Here is a 15,775-nt window from a genome sequence, read left to right on the forward strand (position 1 = left end):
CTATTAAAGCCACACAGGGATTAGCACAATATTTGTGTTACAGGAACTTATATGTCTTAATGAGAAATGAATGACTCAGCCTGTCTCATATTAAGATGTGCTTTTTTTTTTTTTCTTTTTTTTTTTGAATGGATTTATTTACCATTTAGTACAATGTTACATTAAGAGAAATACTGCAGTGCTACTTCATATCAGCTGGTGTTTTAATGCTATTTAAGAGTGTTTCATTTATGGGTGCATTTTCATTTTGCCTCTTGTTAACATATTTTAAGAAATGACAGAATTGCTAATGCTAAAACTGTGATAGATAAAAAATAGCTCTAACCATAAAGCTACTTATGATGTTGCACTCATTAGTTGCCCAACATCCATGAAAAATACAAGCAAAAAGGCAAACCACAAAATAAGTGAAAGATTTGCCAGAGTTTTATTTCAGGTTTGAGAGGGGGAAAAGACCTTGAAAATAGGGGTTATTATTTATCTTTTTATTCACTGCCTGTTTTATTACAGAACTTCTACTTCGTTCTGTGTCCTGTGGTAAAATACAAAGCAGAACAGTGCCAGTCCTGTGTAGTCCAGTCCCACCCGGACATTTATGTCATCCCTGAGCTCTGTGCCCTTATCAGTCTGGTGCTACCGTGAGCTCTGGAGCTGCAGAGACCCACTGTGTTTAATCAGCAGGATTAGTGGCACAAGCCACTGGGCGCAACAGATAATAGTAGCTAATTAGCCTACTAAAGTTATTGCCCTGCCCCTAACTTAACATCTACCACACACACAAATGGATTTCATGCCTTTTTGCTTTTTTCCCCCCCTCCCTCCCTGCATAGTGATTACTTATGCTTTCGTTTTTTCTTGTAGCCTGCTACTTTTTTTGTTGTTGTTGTTTTCCATTTATGCACTCTTCAGGCAGAGTGGCCGTGGGGTTTTATCAGTATCCTTCCTAGATCAGAATTGACAGAAACTTTAATGAAGCTTCAGCTGCAGTACAAATGCAGCTGCTTTCTTATGGATCATTCTTTGGAAGGAAGGTACGTCAAGATGTGTAGCAACAGAAACTGAAATAATAATATATCCCTGCACATATGATGCAATTACTGTAGGATATGTGAACAGCACAAAATTTATGTTGCTCTGGCTATTGAGCTTGGCTTGTACTGTCATTTTTTTCACCCACTTGTCATTTTGCATTTCTATAGCGACGGGGTGTGTGACTGCTGCCCGACCGGCACCTTTGCTATAAAAGAGAATGGGTGTCAGAGCACAAGGGTGCCAATGTTGCAGTGTATGTCAAAGACTCTTTGGCCCTTTAGAGAGCCCAAATTTTTTCCTAGGTACCCTGTTTATTTTTATTGATGCTATTGATCCCAGGACTAACGTGTGCTGTTATCCATGGCGCATTTAAATAACTAGAGTTGCCAGAACTGAGGCTAAATGATGTCGATCTATTCTGTATTCTGTGCATTACTATTGCCTAGTAATAAAAACAGATTTTAACATTGTGTTCTTAAAGCTAAACTGTTGCTGAAATCCCTTTTATTTGAAGCCTATGGTTCAGTTTTGAGTTTTGCAGTAGCTTTTATGTTCTTACCAAACATAACAGTTAATGATGCTGCCAGTGAAAGGTGAAGAAGCCAAGTGTTATAAAGGCTAGCATTATATGGTCAAAACTCCCAAGATAGCTATTTATTCCCCTGCGATAGGTCAGGGCGTTAGCAGCTTACACTCTCAGCAATTCGTTGAAATGGTCACATCACGGAGACACATCTTAGGAAAAGCCAAGGCTAGGTCAACGAACGTAGGCATACAGTAAATCTAAGCATTGTAACCTCTCGGTCAGATCTGTGTCAGCATTTACCCTGCCGTGCCGAGGCCCATGCTAATAGGTGCGTGCTGTCTCTAGACCACTGCCTGGGGCAAACTGAGCCTTGAACTGTGTGTATCTTGTTGGCAGAATGTGTGTGTATGTTTGTTTGTGCGCATATGTCATTCTGCTTTGGCATTTATTTTTTTTTTAATAGGAAAAGCTGCTTAGTTATTTCACACACAAAGATGTGCACACACAATTGTGCACACACATGCAGCATGCCCAGTCACCCGTAAGAAGGAGACACAGGGCGAGGCCGCACATCTGACAGGAATCCAATTGAGCGTGTCTAATGGCGGACATCCATGAGAGAAGGAGGGCGAAGCAGACCTGCAGTGATGAAGGAGAGCAGTAGACAATTTTACAGAGCTGGTTCTCCCTCTCTTTATTCCTCTACATCACTAGGTCTCTCGCTATTACAGTAACATATATAATTTTTTTTTCAATCAAAAGATCTCTGAAAGTCTGTGTTACCTCAGTTCATATTACAATGTTACATTTCAGCACGAAGATAATTTTTAATTTTACATTTAAAAACAAATAAAAATTGTCTTACTTGTGCTTGAAGTTAACATTTTATTCCATTCAGCTGATGTCCCCACTGACATTTTAATTCTTATTTTCCTAATTGTCTCTGCGATTTAGTAAGACAGCATAGCTTCTTCATGCTGGCTGTAATCATAACAATTTTTGTTTTAATAAGGGTGTTTTTGCTGTAATAATCTTTAGCTGCTCATTTCTGTTTTGTTTGTGAAGTTTAAAAGCCATCTTTTTTTTTTTTTTAATATATAACAGACCCACTTATAGTATTGACCTGTTACTGACTCATCATTGTTTTCTTGAATGGTTGGTAGCTTTGAAAGATCTCGATTTAAATAAGAGGTTTTTTTACGCTTCTACATCCTTCCTCAGTGGATCTGCATAATCATATCATTGTAATCCCCTGCCACTTTTCATAATGAACAGGGGCAAAAAAAGAGTATTTGTACTTTTGTACATTCCTTAAAAAAATGAATGTCTCCCATCATCCTCAGCTGTAGTTTGTGCCTTTTAATAATTGGCAAAGGTTAGCCAGTTAACACATAAAAGAAACCAAACTGTGCATGTTTAAAATATCCCTCTAAACATCATAATATGATAACATGGATCACCCAACATTTATTGTTTCATTCAGAGCCCCACTGTACCAAAGTACAATTTTACATCAAGGCACAACCATGGATGTAGACTATTATTTAAAGGGGGGAAAAAAGTCTGTACTGGTATTTGCACTTATCATTATTCAGTTGCCATTTATGTCTGTTGTTCTATATATACACACACACACACACACACACACACACACACACACACACACACACACACACACACACATATATATATATATATATATATATATATATATATATATATATATATATATATATATATATATATATATATATATATATATATATATATATATATATATAAATTTAAAAATTTGTTGTATTTGTGAAGTTAGTTTTAATGTGTAATTTATATATCAAATGCATATATGTTCAAAGAAAAATAGTCCCATCTGTTAGACTGTAAGTATAGGGCTATTCAGATTCTGAGCAGCAGCAACTCTGTTTGATTGCTTTAGCACAAGTATATTTACTTTGTTTTAGTAAGTGAAATTGCCCTTTACATGGAAGAGTTTTGATGAAATTTACATTAGGCATCAGTCATAGCTTGTAACCTGGGATCATTTAATTGTTCCTTACTAAAAATATGCTGCACATTGGTAATCTTGTTCTTCTCTTTTCTTTTTCCTCATTCTTTCTGTCCTTAATTTACCAGATGCCCATTAAGAATATAGTCATTTGTGAATTGTTGGTTGCTATAAGCAACTCACAGTCATTCCATCAAATCAAAGTTCATTTTGTCAAGTAGTTGGTTTCATTTAAAAATAGTTATAAAAAGAGAGCTCTGAGTGCTTCACAGACATTTGGTATTCATCTCACCCTCTCTTATTCTTCAATACTCTCTTCTCCTGAATTTCTATAAGCCTGTCGAGTGGTACTTATCAATGTTTTTAGCTGGTATTGTCTACTTATGTGGGTGAGTTTAGTCAAATGTGTTCTAAACCCTTCCCATAATTTTTTTCTCGCTGTATTTGCAACACTTTATCATAACTATTGTAAAAAGATAAATTGATGAAAATATACAATTTACTTATACTAACTGCAACAAACAACAAAACTTGATGTTGATTGCTACTGGACAATTAACTAAGTTGTCTGAGAACGCTTCCATCAAAGTTTACATCTCCTTAGTGTTTGGATTTCTTTTATACATTAAAACAGATTTTAGATTTAACAGAATGCTTCAGTTATTGTCTATTATTACCTGTGATTAATACACTATTTGGACAGAAGTATGGCGCAATCTACACATTAATGTTAGAGGAGTGACTTGGCCGTTGAAACCAATTGCATGAAGGTCCAGGCACTCAGTTTTTATGCTGAAGCTTGTAACTGCCTCAACTCAGTCAGCAGAAAGATGTCGATCTTTTGCACTATGCGCTTCGGCACTCATACAAAATCCCTGTTTTGCATTGTTACGTTTTCTGCCACTATTGTTATGTTGTTTCCTAAACACTTCTACTTTGCAATAATGCCACTTAGACTTGATTGTGGATTATCTAGGATGGAAGTAATTGACTCGTTGCAGTGGTGGCATCTTACCACACTTGAATTCAAGTGAACCGTTTTGAATCGCCCAATCTTTCACAAATATTTGTAAAGACAGACTGCATGGCTAGTTGCCTGATTTTATCTTCCCAACAGTCCAGAGGACCACTAAAACTCTTCAGCCATTCTGTCAACGACAATGATGTGGGTGTTTTGGTTTGTGTGGGATTGTGATGAAATGTCAAGTTAATCAATGTTAAATTACCTGTTGCTGTCGACAGTAACTTTGCTGTTTTACATTAAGATTATGACTTAATATTGGCATGAGCAAGCCACCTTCACCCTTCAAACCCAAACTCAGTACAGGGGAAAAAACAACAAAACAAGCTGAGTGGGCTTAGACACTTTGTCCATTGTGTGTTTTTCCTAAGTTATAACCAACTACAATTACTTTTTATAAATAAGAAAAAACAAAATCTCAAGTTTGTCCAGTGGAAGATTAATGCAATAAGGGGCAAACGTGGAGCATTTACTATATAGGATTGCAGTAGTGTTTATATGTAGTTTTATATAGTTAAATTTAGCCATGCAAAAAAATAAAGGATTAAAGCACAGGCTAACAGTGATGAAACCATACCACTGTGTCAGTACTGTGTGCAGTTACAACCCTATTATTAGTAATATACACTTTATTTATTCAATTGAAAATTTCTCTGAGCATCAACAAGACCTTTGAAACAATCAAATATACTGAAATGTTTTGAATTCAAGTTCACCATATAATTTCCAACTATAGTCACTTGTATGCCGACATAATAAGATGTTGTCAGTGGGTTTCAATAAGTGATTGCCCCTCTTTGGTGTGCCACTGTAGTTTTCCCCATACTACACAGTTCTTGTAGTGTCTGTGTATGTGTTTTTGTGTGTATACATTTATGTTGGTTTGATATTACTATTCTATCACTGACCTGCCCATCAAGCTGAGCTGTGTAGAAAACCCAAGTGGAGGGGGGTTTGAGGGGGAGAACTTGGGTGTTTGATGAAAGCCTAGACTCCCTTGCTTTAAGTGACTGGCTATTGATCAGGATGGCAATCGTGCTAGCACTCTATTAAATCATAAGCAGTCTGTCTCTCGGCTGTGGCGTTATTGAGCTATTGACAAAATTGGAGGAGTTTAACAACAGGGACTACAGAGCCTGCAGTTACAATAGTTGATGCATACCAGATGTCCTTATAGACGGATTCTCCCTAGAGAGACTGATTCAAATGAATGACATAAGTTTGGAAGTTTGGCTACATCAGCATGTTTAAATGTCAGTAACATTTAGTGACATCTGAAAGACTCAAGACCAAATATTGATTTTAAACAACCACCAGTGTTTACTTGTATGAACTGTACTGTACATAGGTTATTCATGTTTAAAGGCCTCCAGCGAATAATATTTGATCCTGCAAATTCCAATAAAATTCTCTTAGGACAGAAAAATATAATACTTAGGAGCAGAAATATTCTGGAGTACAAGAAGTACTGTACAGCAAACAAACTAAAACTATTGCTATGTCCATGTGGTTGATCAACATAGATATTTGTGTTTGTTGTTCACTTAAACTTGCAAATGAATTAGCTTGAAATCACTAAGCGTGTATACTTAACAAAAAAAAAAAAAGTAAACCTCTTTGCTAAAGATTTGATGCTCCAGTTAGCAATCTGGTTACTGATAATATGTGCTCTTCTTAAGATGGATTCATTGCTGTTACCAAAGACTCAGTCACAACTTTACCAAACGTTTTAAAACAGATTATAGACAGCCCCAAAAAGCTATAAATGGAGAGCCAGGTTATTAGAAATACATCACTCTACGTTAAACTGTTATTTTAGTCACAATAAAACATTGTAAACTCTTTGACATGTTTTCTAACTTTTATACCTGCTCAATGTAAGAAAGTAGCTGCAGTTATTCCATAACAAACTAACATGAACAGGTTATTCTTGTGTAACCATAAACACTTTTTTTTAAAGAAACTTCCGTTTTTGTTTATGTTTATTTAACACTGCAACCTGCACAGAATCCCTTGTAAGCTTTGCTCAGTATCTGTTGTACAGCCAGTTAATGTTGAATTGTGTTATGTTTGGTTTACATTTCTATCACACTCGCCTGCTGTGACGTGACTAGATAAAGTATTTTCATTTTGAGCATACCACAGTGGCCAGATGTCTGCTGAAAGTTCAATCTGTATATGTTAAAACAATACTGGAAGAATTTACCTTTCAAAAATGTTTTTACACTCTGCAGTAAGGTAATGCTGTCTGTATGTGATGAAAAAGACAAATTATAGGGAAAAAATGTAAAGCAAAATCAAATTCTACGTTGCTACAACTCAAAGTCAAAGAACAGAATTGCTTGTAATCATCATCTTCTCTTGATTCCTTGATCATTGATGCATCAATCTCATCAATCTAGTCTCTGAATTCAGTGATATGAAGTTCGTTTTTTTTTTTTTTTTTGTCTCAGAAGACTTGAATCACAGTGCAGCTAAGAAGCTTCACCTGACTTTAGTGGTGCCTGATAAAGATTTCATCAGGGTTTGACTGCTGCCTCCCTCTTTGACAGGCTTAGCACTATTGTAATTAACCCCACTTAGCAGTCCATCATGTTTTCTCTTTTTTTTTCTCCTCCCCTCACATTTTCTCTGTCTCTGCCCTGCAGCAAGCACTGAAAGAGAACTTCAGGCAGAGGGAGACGGAGGAGAAACAGAGGAGAGCGCGTGCAGCAAAGGAGAAGGCAGAGCGTGAAAAGCGGGAGAGACAGCAGAAGAAGAGGAGGTTGCTGGAAGTCAATGCAGGTAAAGACTGCATAATTTGCTTTGCCTGTCAACTCTTGCAACAATAAAACCCTTTCACAGAGCCGTGTGCTGAATCAATCTAGGGTCAAGCGGTGTAAGAGATCACTCAAAGACAACGAATCTCATTTATAACATACAGCCCAAATTTTAATGGATTAGAATTGACAGCTATTTTCTCACAATTCAGTTTTCAACACTATAAAAATAAAACCCCCACATCTGTAGAGAAAATCTGTCATCTCATTTTGATTGATGGATGTAGTTAAGTAATGTTTAAAATAATATCCATTATGTGATATTAAAGCGTGTCATAAGGCTTTTATTTTAAACTGTCACTCTGTCCATATCACTCATGTTGAAATTACAGTCTTAACTTTAATTATTTCAAACCAATTAAGCCATCAAATGTAGCTGACCCGTGCATTATTAAACCACTATTACATAGTAACACAAATTTGAGACATGAGCTTTATTGTGTTGCTTTATTTTCATTTGTGCCCTTGTAGACAGTGGTTTGTTTTTTTTTTTGGGGGGGGGGGGTTTTTGGGTTTTTTTTTTTTTTACAATATTACAAGGATTACAGAAGTTCACTTTTTAACTAACCTATCTTGAGAGGTCAGAAACATTTGACAGGATTCAGAGTATTACTACAACACAGCACTTTCAACTCTTCTTGTTGAAACAGTGTTTGTAACCTTAGCATATCCAGTCTTTCTGAGCAAGACAAGTATTATGCCAGTGCCTTTTAAAGGAGATGCTACAAACTGCCAAAATTAAATGAAATCCTTCTTTATGTTTCAACATTTCAAGATAACTAGGTCATAAACTAGGACACACAAAAAGGTGGTATCTTTTTGGTTCTCAAAAAAAGAGAAAAGCAGCCCAATGCAGCAGAATAAGAATTACTCTACAAAGGAAAAAATAGTTTCTTCTGATTTCTGCCCAGAATTTAGCAGAATGCTTTTTGCTCACATGTAAAAATAAATATAGCCTTTTTATTTTTTTAACACTTTTCAGACAAGTGCTAAATTAGAGTAAAGAATCTGATTTGGAGAAATTATTTTTTTTTAAAACAAAAAAGACAGTCACTCCTATTGCAGTATCAGAGAAGCTTGCGCTCATGCTTTATTTGACATATTAATAAAAAATGAGTGCATAGTAGGTTCAGCAATAATACCACATGCACCATATATCAGTTTATATGTGTAAAACAAGGAAACTATTTTGAATTATTTGGGTGATGGGGCAAGTTTCACAAGCCTAATCTTGTTCAGTTTGTGACTTGAGTGAGTACTGCCCTGTGCAGTATCACTTAAGTGTCATGTGATTGCATTATCTGTCAATAAATGCATTATTTCAAAGTAGTGTATTTCCTCTTTTAAAAAAAAAAGCAAATGCTTTAAAACACATCCATCAGAGCAGAAACTCAGTGCACTAAAAGTGAATAAACTGACACATGAATGAGAAATTAAATTCAACGCTCAGTTGAATTGCATGAACATGGTCATAAAATCCATGTGAATAGTTACGTGTTTGCGCCTTGCTTTGATAACTTGAAAAAAATCATTGTGAGACTTCAGAAAGATGGAAAAGGATAAAAAGAAGATTGGTGACCCTCAAAAAATCAACTGAAATATATTTGCTGCAGTAATCAGGAGGTATAGAAGAAGCCATAGTACTACCAATCAGAGCTCTAGCGTTTGCCCTGCTAAAATGACGATATTGACAGTGTGTCACAATCTTTCTGAGACAGACAAGTGCTTCAGACTTGAAACAGGGGTCATCATTGAAAATCTGATTTTCTGTGACAGCTTAGACCATAGGTGTCAAACTCTGGCCCGCGGGCCAAATTTGGACCGCAGCCTAATTAAATTTGGCCCATGAAGCCATACAAAATTACTATTAGAGCTGGCCTGCATGTACTGCTAATACTACAATTCCCAGAATGCTCTGTTGGTGTTTTGGTGCATCAGTCATGACAGGACCCATTAGCACCCTCTCCTCTGTTGACCATAGTCATAGCAACCATGCAGATACTGCCATGCTACCTATCCCAAAATGGCAAAAAGAAAGGCAGAAAACAGGAGCTTTCTGGACAGGTGGGAGAATATGAGGAAAATTTTATAAATGATAAAATGATAACATTTAATTCAGAAGGCTGCAAATACATTTTTTATTTAAGAAATGAATTCCACTGATGTGTTATTTAATTGCAATATTAAGTTATATATACGTTTATATAAGTTATATATATTGTTTAGTATTAAGTTATGTTTGTTCCATATTCAGTTTTTCAGCAAAACTTGTTTGAGTGCATAAGAAACGATTCCTTGTTATATTTGGAGGAAGATTTTTTTTTCAATGAATATTAATGACTTTGATCCAGTTTTGTATTTTGGCCCACTGTGTATTTGAGTTTGACACCCCTGGCTTAGACCATGGCTGTCAAAAATAAGGCCTGGGGGCCAGAATGGGCTCAGCAAAGACTCCAGTATGACCCAGTGAAAGGCTTTGGAAAAAGTGCAATGAGGGCATGGATTGTGAACTTTCTAACTGTAGTTTTACAGATTTTAAAGACCTCCACCATTGCCACTCATACTGCATCAAATAGTTTTGCAATAGATACGCAATTAAATGAAATGACAAAATGAAGTACCAGAACCTTTTGCTTTACACATGTATTGTGCAGAAAATGGAGATGTATTGTTGAAACTGCACTTTGTTTTCTTATATTATGATATTTCATGGATGACCTGTTTAGTTAAATGTCCTTACAATGACAGAAAGAGTTTTTTCACCGGTCTGGCCCACAATTTAAACTTAGTTTGAAATCCCTGACTTAAACAGTGCAAAGAATAGACCATAATGATAACCCCCACTTAAAAGAAGAAGAAAAAAGTCTTGTTCACATATTAGGCATTTGGCACATATGCAAGGTAAAACTAAAATAAATTTGTGTAATTCAGATGACGTCCAACATATTTGCCATTAACCTTGCAAGGGCTTCTAGAGTGCATGGTTCCTACAATGAAGCATAGAGGTGGGAATGTGATGATAGGGACATGTTGACATTTATAGATTGCACCATGAATGCGTGTTTATGTAAGACAAAATATTTTCTGACAGCATGCCTCCCACTCTCCAGTAGTCTGGTACAAGAATGATATTCCAGCATGATAATACAGCAGACTGCCAAAATCAGAGAAAAAGAAAAAAGGTAAAACTATGACCTGGCTGGTGCATTTCCTGACTTGAATCCAACAGAACACCTTTGGAGTGTTTTTAAAGAGGAAGGTAGAGCAACAACCCCTCCAGCAAAGAACAGCTGGAAAAAATTATCTAAAGAGCGACAGAACATCTCTGGAAAAAAGTGTGCAGTGCTGTACAGTATCCTACATGCAGGAAAACATGGAGTCTGCAACCACAAATAAAGGAGGTGGACAAAGCTTGTGTTCAATTTGAAAATGAAGCAGTTACGTGACACTGTTTTAAGTCATTAGACTGTTAAGCGATACTGCGTGGGGTGTACAAACTATCCTATAAATGCAGCATCAGTGTTTACTTTGAGTGGTTACATGCTGTGAAGACAGAAGTTACTGTTAAACATTCCTCATTTATATTGATATTTTGCATTGACAAATGGGACCTGAATCTTATAAATCATTGTCTCCTTCCCAACTTTCAGCAAAAACTGAGAAGACAGCACCTAGCTGTCTAAAATGTTATTCTCAAGAGATACTACTGCGTCTTACACAGATGGAGGCTGTTACTCTGGCTTGTATCATACATTATCTGATACAGGCTGTAGTTTTATAAATCACTATTAAATATTTAAATTTGTATTGTTGCTGCATTTGATGAACATATTTTCTCTCAAGGGAAATTTATCTTACAGTTAGAAAGCAAAATCATAACAGACCTCCAAGTGGGAGTAACACTGAAACTATCCCCAGTGAAAGAAGCTCATATCTGTCAACATAAATGCATTTTCAGAAAGTCATAATTAATTAATACTTGTCCACCCGATAGTCTTTTCTTTAACCACTTATTGGCTTCAGTTTGTATTTTAATTCAATTTTATAACACTAATACACTGCATTTGGTCTTTGACAAGGGGCACAGAGCAGTTATCTATTCTTTTGCCTGAACCTAAATAATAAGAGAACAAGATTAAAATGTATCTATACGTTTTCCCTAGCAAGTGTTAGTGTCTAAAGATCGGATGAAACCTTCTCTTTCCATGAGCACAGAGCTCCTCAGATAAGATTTGAGAACATTTACACAACAGAACAGCAATAGAATGATTAATGAGTCATAATTGCAAATTTAGCAGACGTTTCACTTAAAAAACAGTATTTGTTACCTCATTCCCTCTTGTTGAGCTGTGCGTATCAGACCAAATTTGCATTATGAGCCATAATTGCAGGTAAGGCTGTTACAGTAGAGTCAACACAGCAGTGTAAACAGATATTTTGTTACTTATCTGAGAGCGACTTGCCAACAGTATGTGGCTGTTGTTCATTTTGTCAAATGTCAAAATGCTAACAAATGTCAGCAGGCGGCTGTTCTCAGACAACAAAAAGCAGGCCTAGACAGACTGTATTTGAAGCTGTGTTTCTCCACAAAAGGACAAAAACCAGGTGCTGGTTTTCACTCGATGCACTTTTGCAGTTTTTCTGAAAGACTCAAAAAGTTGGTCGCTCACCCACCCCAGAGTTAATGAAGTCTGACATTACTGTAGAAAATGGGATCTTGGCAAGATAAATATGCATCAGTTGGCTAAATTATTGTTCCTTATGAGCCACCATGGCTGCATGTGTGTTTATGGCTAGGCCAATCATTGTGCTAGTGGACGTAGTTTAGCCATGCGTAGTAAAGTCTCTCCATGTCAGCCCTGCTCACTCAGTTGTTATGTTTCTGATTAAACCCATGACAGACATTTGTGGCATCATTGGGCAAAAAATTCTATAATAACCTTTGAGCATATTGTAATTCAAATTGTTGAACAAATGAAAGTCTGGTCAATATTACTGCCAATGTAAATGCACTCATGACAAGAACATTTAGCTGTGAGAGCAGAACCACAATTGTCACAGTTAATAAATACCAAACGAATTTCATAAAGACAATCTCCAATACAAAAACTCCCATTTTAGCATTCACTGTCTTCTTCAGTGGGAGAAAATGAAGGACCATTAAAGTTTAGACTGAATTTGAATGCTGGAGAACTTCAGCTTAAATGAGCAACAGCGTGTGCAGCAGAGGGAAGATGTGCCGTGTGTACACATACTGCAATTTTTCTTGGTCTGACTAGTTGTTTTTCTGGAGGCACAGTAGCTCCTTCCACAATTTGGAGGTGCCAGCAGAAGCTGATTGTTTTCAGAGAATATCTGACTCTTGTACTCTTGCAAGGATATAGTGACAGCAAGTAAGACAAAAATCAAATCATTTTTAAAAAAGTTACCTACTGCATTTAGAATTTAATAAGCATCCAGTTTATGCCTTTGGTACATATGCAGTTTGCAGAGTTGTTTTAAATGCCGTCTGTGCTTTGTCAGATGTTATGTCTGCAGAATAATGTCCCAAAAAAAATCTGTATTTTATGGCTTCCTTTTACCAGTTATAGTTTTGTCAGAATGTTATTTTTTCCTATTTTGCATAACGTGATGACTGTAGAAGGTGTAATTACACTGGCCTGCTAAGTCATTGGTTGCTTGAAGTGAATATGAGAACTATGCACTGGAGTTAAAATTCTACAAAAATCTTCCAAGCCGCCTACAGATCCAGTATCATTTTTGTATTTTCAAAGCGACCCAACTCATTAATTTGAATGAACCAGTTCACTGTCAACTGCTCTCAAGGAAACTGCTGGGAAGTAATTTTTGTGGACCAATATACAACGGCCATCTGCAAGGTTTCCCATCCCACACAAACAAATATGGAATCCATTACTATATAATGCCTTATAGTGTACTACTGTTTGTTGTCATTGTTTATCTTGTGGTTGCCACAGCAAAATGCAGAGCAACTGTCACCCCATAACTTCACAGCAATCTAATTTCTTGTCCTATTTAAACACATTTAATAACCCTTCAAACGTATGAATGTATTATCCAAACTTCCTTGAAGCAGGATGTCCCCATGAACACACCCTCAGTGCCTTTGTAAATATGTCTACATACACAAGTTTTTCTTATCAAAGTGCTACTAGATTAATAGTTATTTAACTAGAATTCTCCAAACATAACTCTTAAGAAGGAAATATTTGCCTTATGCCAGACAGTCTGATCCCTAACCGAATTGCTTTTTGTTGCCAGTTTTCTTTTTTTTTTCTCTTCCCCCCCCCCCCCTTTTTACCTACAAGCACTCCTGGTGCCAGAAACATGTTCAACAGTTGAGACCCATTTTCAGTGCTCACACTAAAGCTGGCAGAGCCATTTAGCTTGGCAGTCCGAGCTCTGCAACAGCATCTACAGTCATTACTATGCCAAGCACTGTAGCTCTCCTGTAGACGTTAGGGTGCAAGATCAGAACCACTGTGCTCCATCCAGGCCAAACATACAGCTGTGGCTTTACTATCAGGCCACACCAAGGCCTGTCTTGGCTGAAGCATAATACAAACCACCTCATTTCTCTTTGATCTGGCCTGGGAACGCATTTGCCACAGATTTCCTGAAATTTTACAGTTTTGAGCTAATCCAGTAAACACGCACGATGAATAATTTCAACATTTGTCCTATAGATGGGTTCTCTTCTGTATACTAGACTGTTAATTCCAGCAAAAGAGGTAAAGGCAAAAAATAAAACTACTGCACATAAAACGGTGTTTGTGGGTTGTGGTACTGTTGCAAAGACCTGATATGTTAGTTGATTGATTATCAGTGGTCTGCAGGTGCAGGCTTTGAGGTGCTGCGTGTGCAGTTATTATCAAACACTTTATGTGGATAAGGTACTCCTACCTGTTTGTATTGTTCGTGTGATGTTTTAGCACAAGAGAGATAGATGGCAAAATTGTTGGATGACATTGAAATTATGAAAATTACTCCCCTTGTTACACAACATGTTTGTTTGAAAGCTGCACACCAAGGTTGAGGAGAAGTGTACCATACCGTACCATGAGGCATATTACGGTCTAGATGCTTTTGTGCAAAGGCCTCGAAAGGCTTGTGATGGTAGAGGTTGGAAGAAACTCTTGCTTGTTTAGCTTGGATTAAGCAGAAACTTAATATTGTCTTGAGAAATCAGAAAGGGAAAACTTTGTGCATTTTTCAAGAAAACTGCAACTTGAATAACAATATAACTAAAATAAAAATGTGTCTAAAAAGAAGACTAGAATGCCCTGGAGTGTGAAAATTGAGAATCCAAGCCACAATTACATAGAATCTCTGCTTCTTCTTTGTACAGGGTTTAGCTACCCATTTAAAACCAAATTTGTGCTATTTGGCTTTAAATATTGTTTAGAAGAAGCCTCACTGCTTAATTAAACATTTTTCATATTTTTACCTAAGATTTTGATGTACCTCAGATCATTATAGTCATATGGCATATTAACAGTAGATCACCAACATAGGGCTTTCAGCATCCTTTGCTGGCACTGAGCGCTTTCAATCCTTGTGTGAATTTGAAAAACTCTTGCTTGTTTAGTTTGTAAACTACTCCAACTGACAACTTGGCATCTCTTCTACTTTCCTGCCTCTCTGTGTTGGTGAGTGTTTTTACTGCAAACTTTTCAATTAAAAAAAAAAAAAAAAGTAGTTCAAAAATAAGAAAATCTGAAGAATAAACTTCAGCCAATTTTTGTCAGAAAGGCTTATATAAATATGCCTAGAGCTTGAAATTTATTTAGATACGCTCAGTTTAAGATAAAGCTAAAGGCAAACTCGGTGACATAGCTAAGTCGTGATGTTTCTGGCATTGCACACACGTGCACACACACACACACACACACACACACACACACACACACACACACACGCATGCATACAAGCGGTCTGTTTGGATGAAATGAATACGTGATAGAGATTTGGCGTTTTTCTACCAACCCAGGACAGGATTTGGTCTCCCTCTCTCTGTCTTTCTCACTATCTCTGACTCTCTCACTATCTCTCTCTCTCTCTCTGTCTCTCAGCCTATTTATTAACTAAAGAGCTTTCTCTTTGTTTGTCAGGGAGGATTGTCCTCAATGGAGATTTTCTGTGTAATCATCTGATTATCCATCAATTCCCTAAAAAGCCCCAGAGAGGCTGTGTATCCACATTATGCTGAAGGGCAAAGCAATGAGACAGGGAAGGAAAGGGGAGGGATTTTTTGGAGGAAATGATCAAAACGAATTTAATCTTCTTTACCTGTTACAGGTATCTGCATTCAGTTTGTTTTTTAGCTTTGCCTAGTTCTGTATTCCTGGAAC

General features: G+C 36.8%; 1 protein-coding gene across 1 annotated transcript in view; it reads left to right on the top strand.

Annotated features, from left to right (window-relative positions):
* LOC308398933 (protein diaphanous homolog 3-like) overlaps positions 1-15,775 on the top strand; it is a 165,905-nt gene that overhangs the window by 89,422 nt on the left and 60,708 nt on the right. The window contains exon 26 of the mRNA XM_080885827.1: positions 7,233-7,368. Within this exon, the coding sequence (XP_080741953.1) occupies positions 7,233-7,368 (136 nt within the window). The remainder of the gene's footprint in view (positions 1-7,232; positions 7,369-15,775) is intronic.

The sequence above is a fragment of the Rhamphochromis sp. 'chilingali' genome (genome assembly GCF_963969265.1).
Source record: "Rhamphochromis sp. 'chilingali' genome assembly, chromosome: 6".
In the NCBI taxonomy this organism is placed as follows: domain Eukaryota; kingdom Metazoa; phylum Chordata; class Actinopteri; order Cichliformes; family Cichlidae; genus Rhamphochromis; species Rhamphochromis sp. 'chilingali'.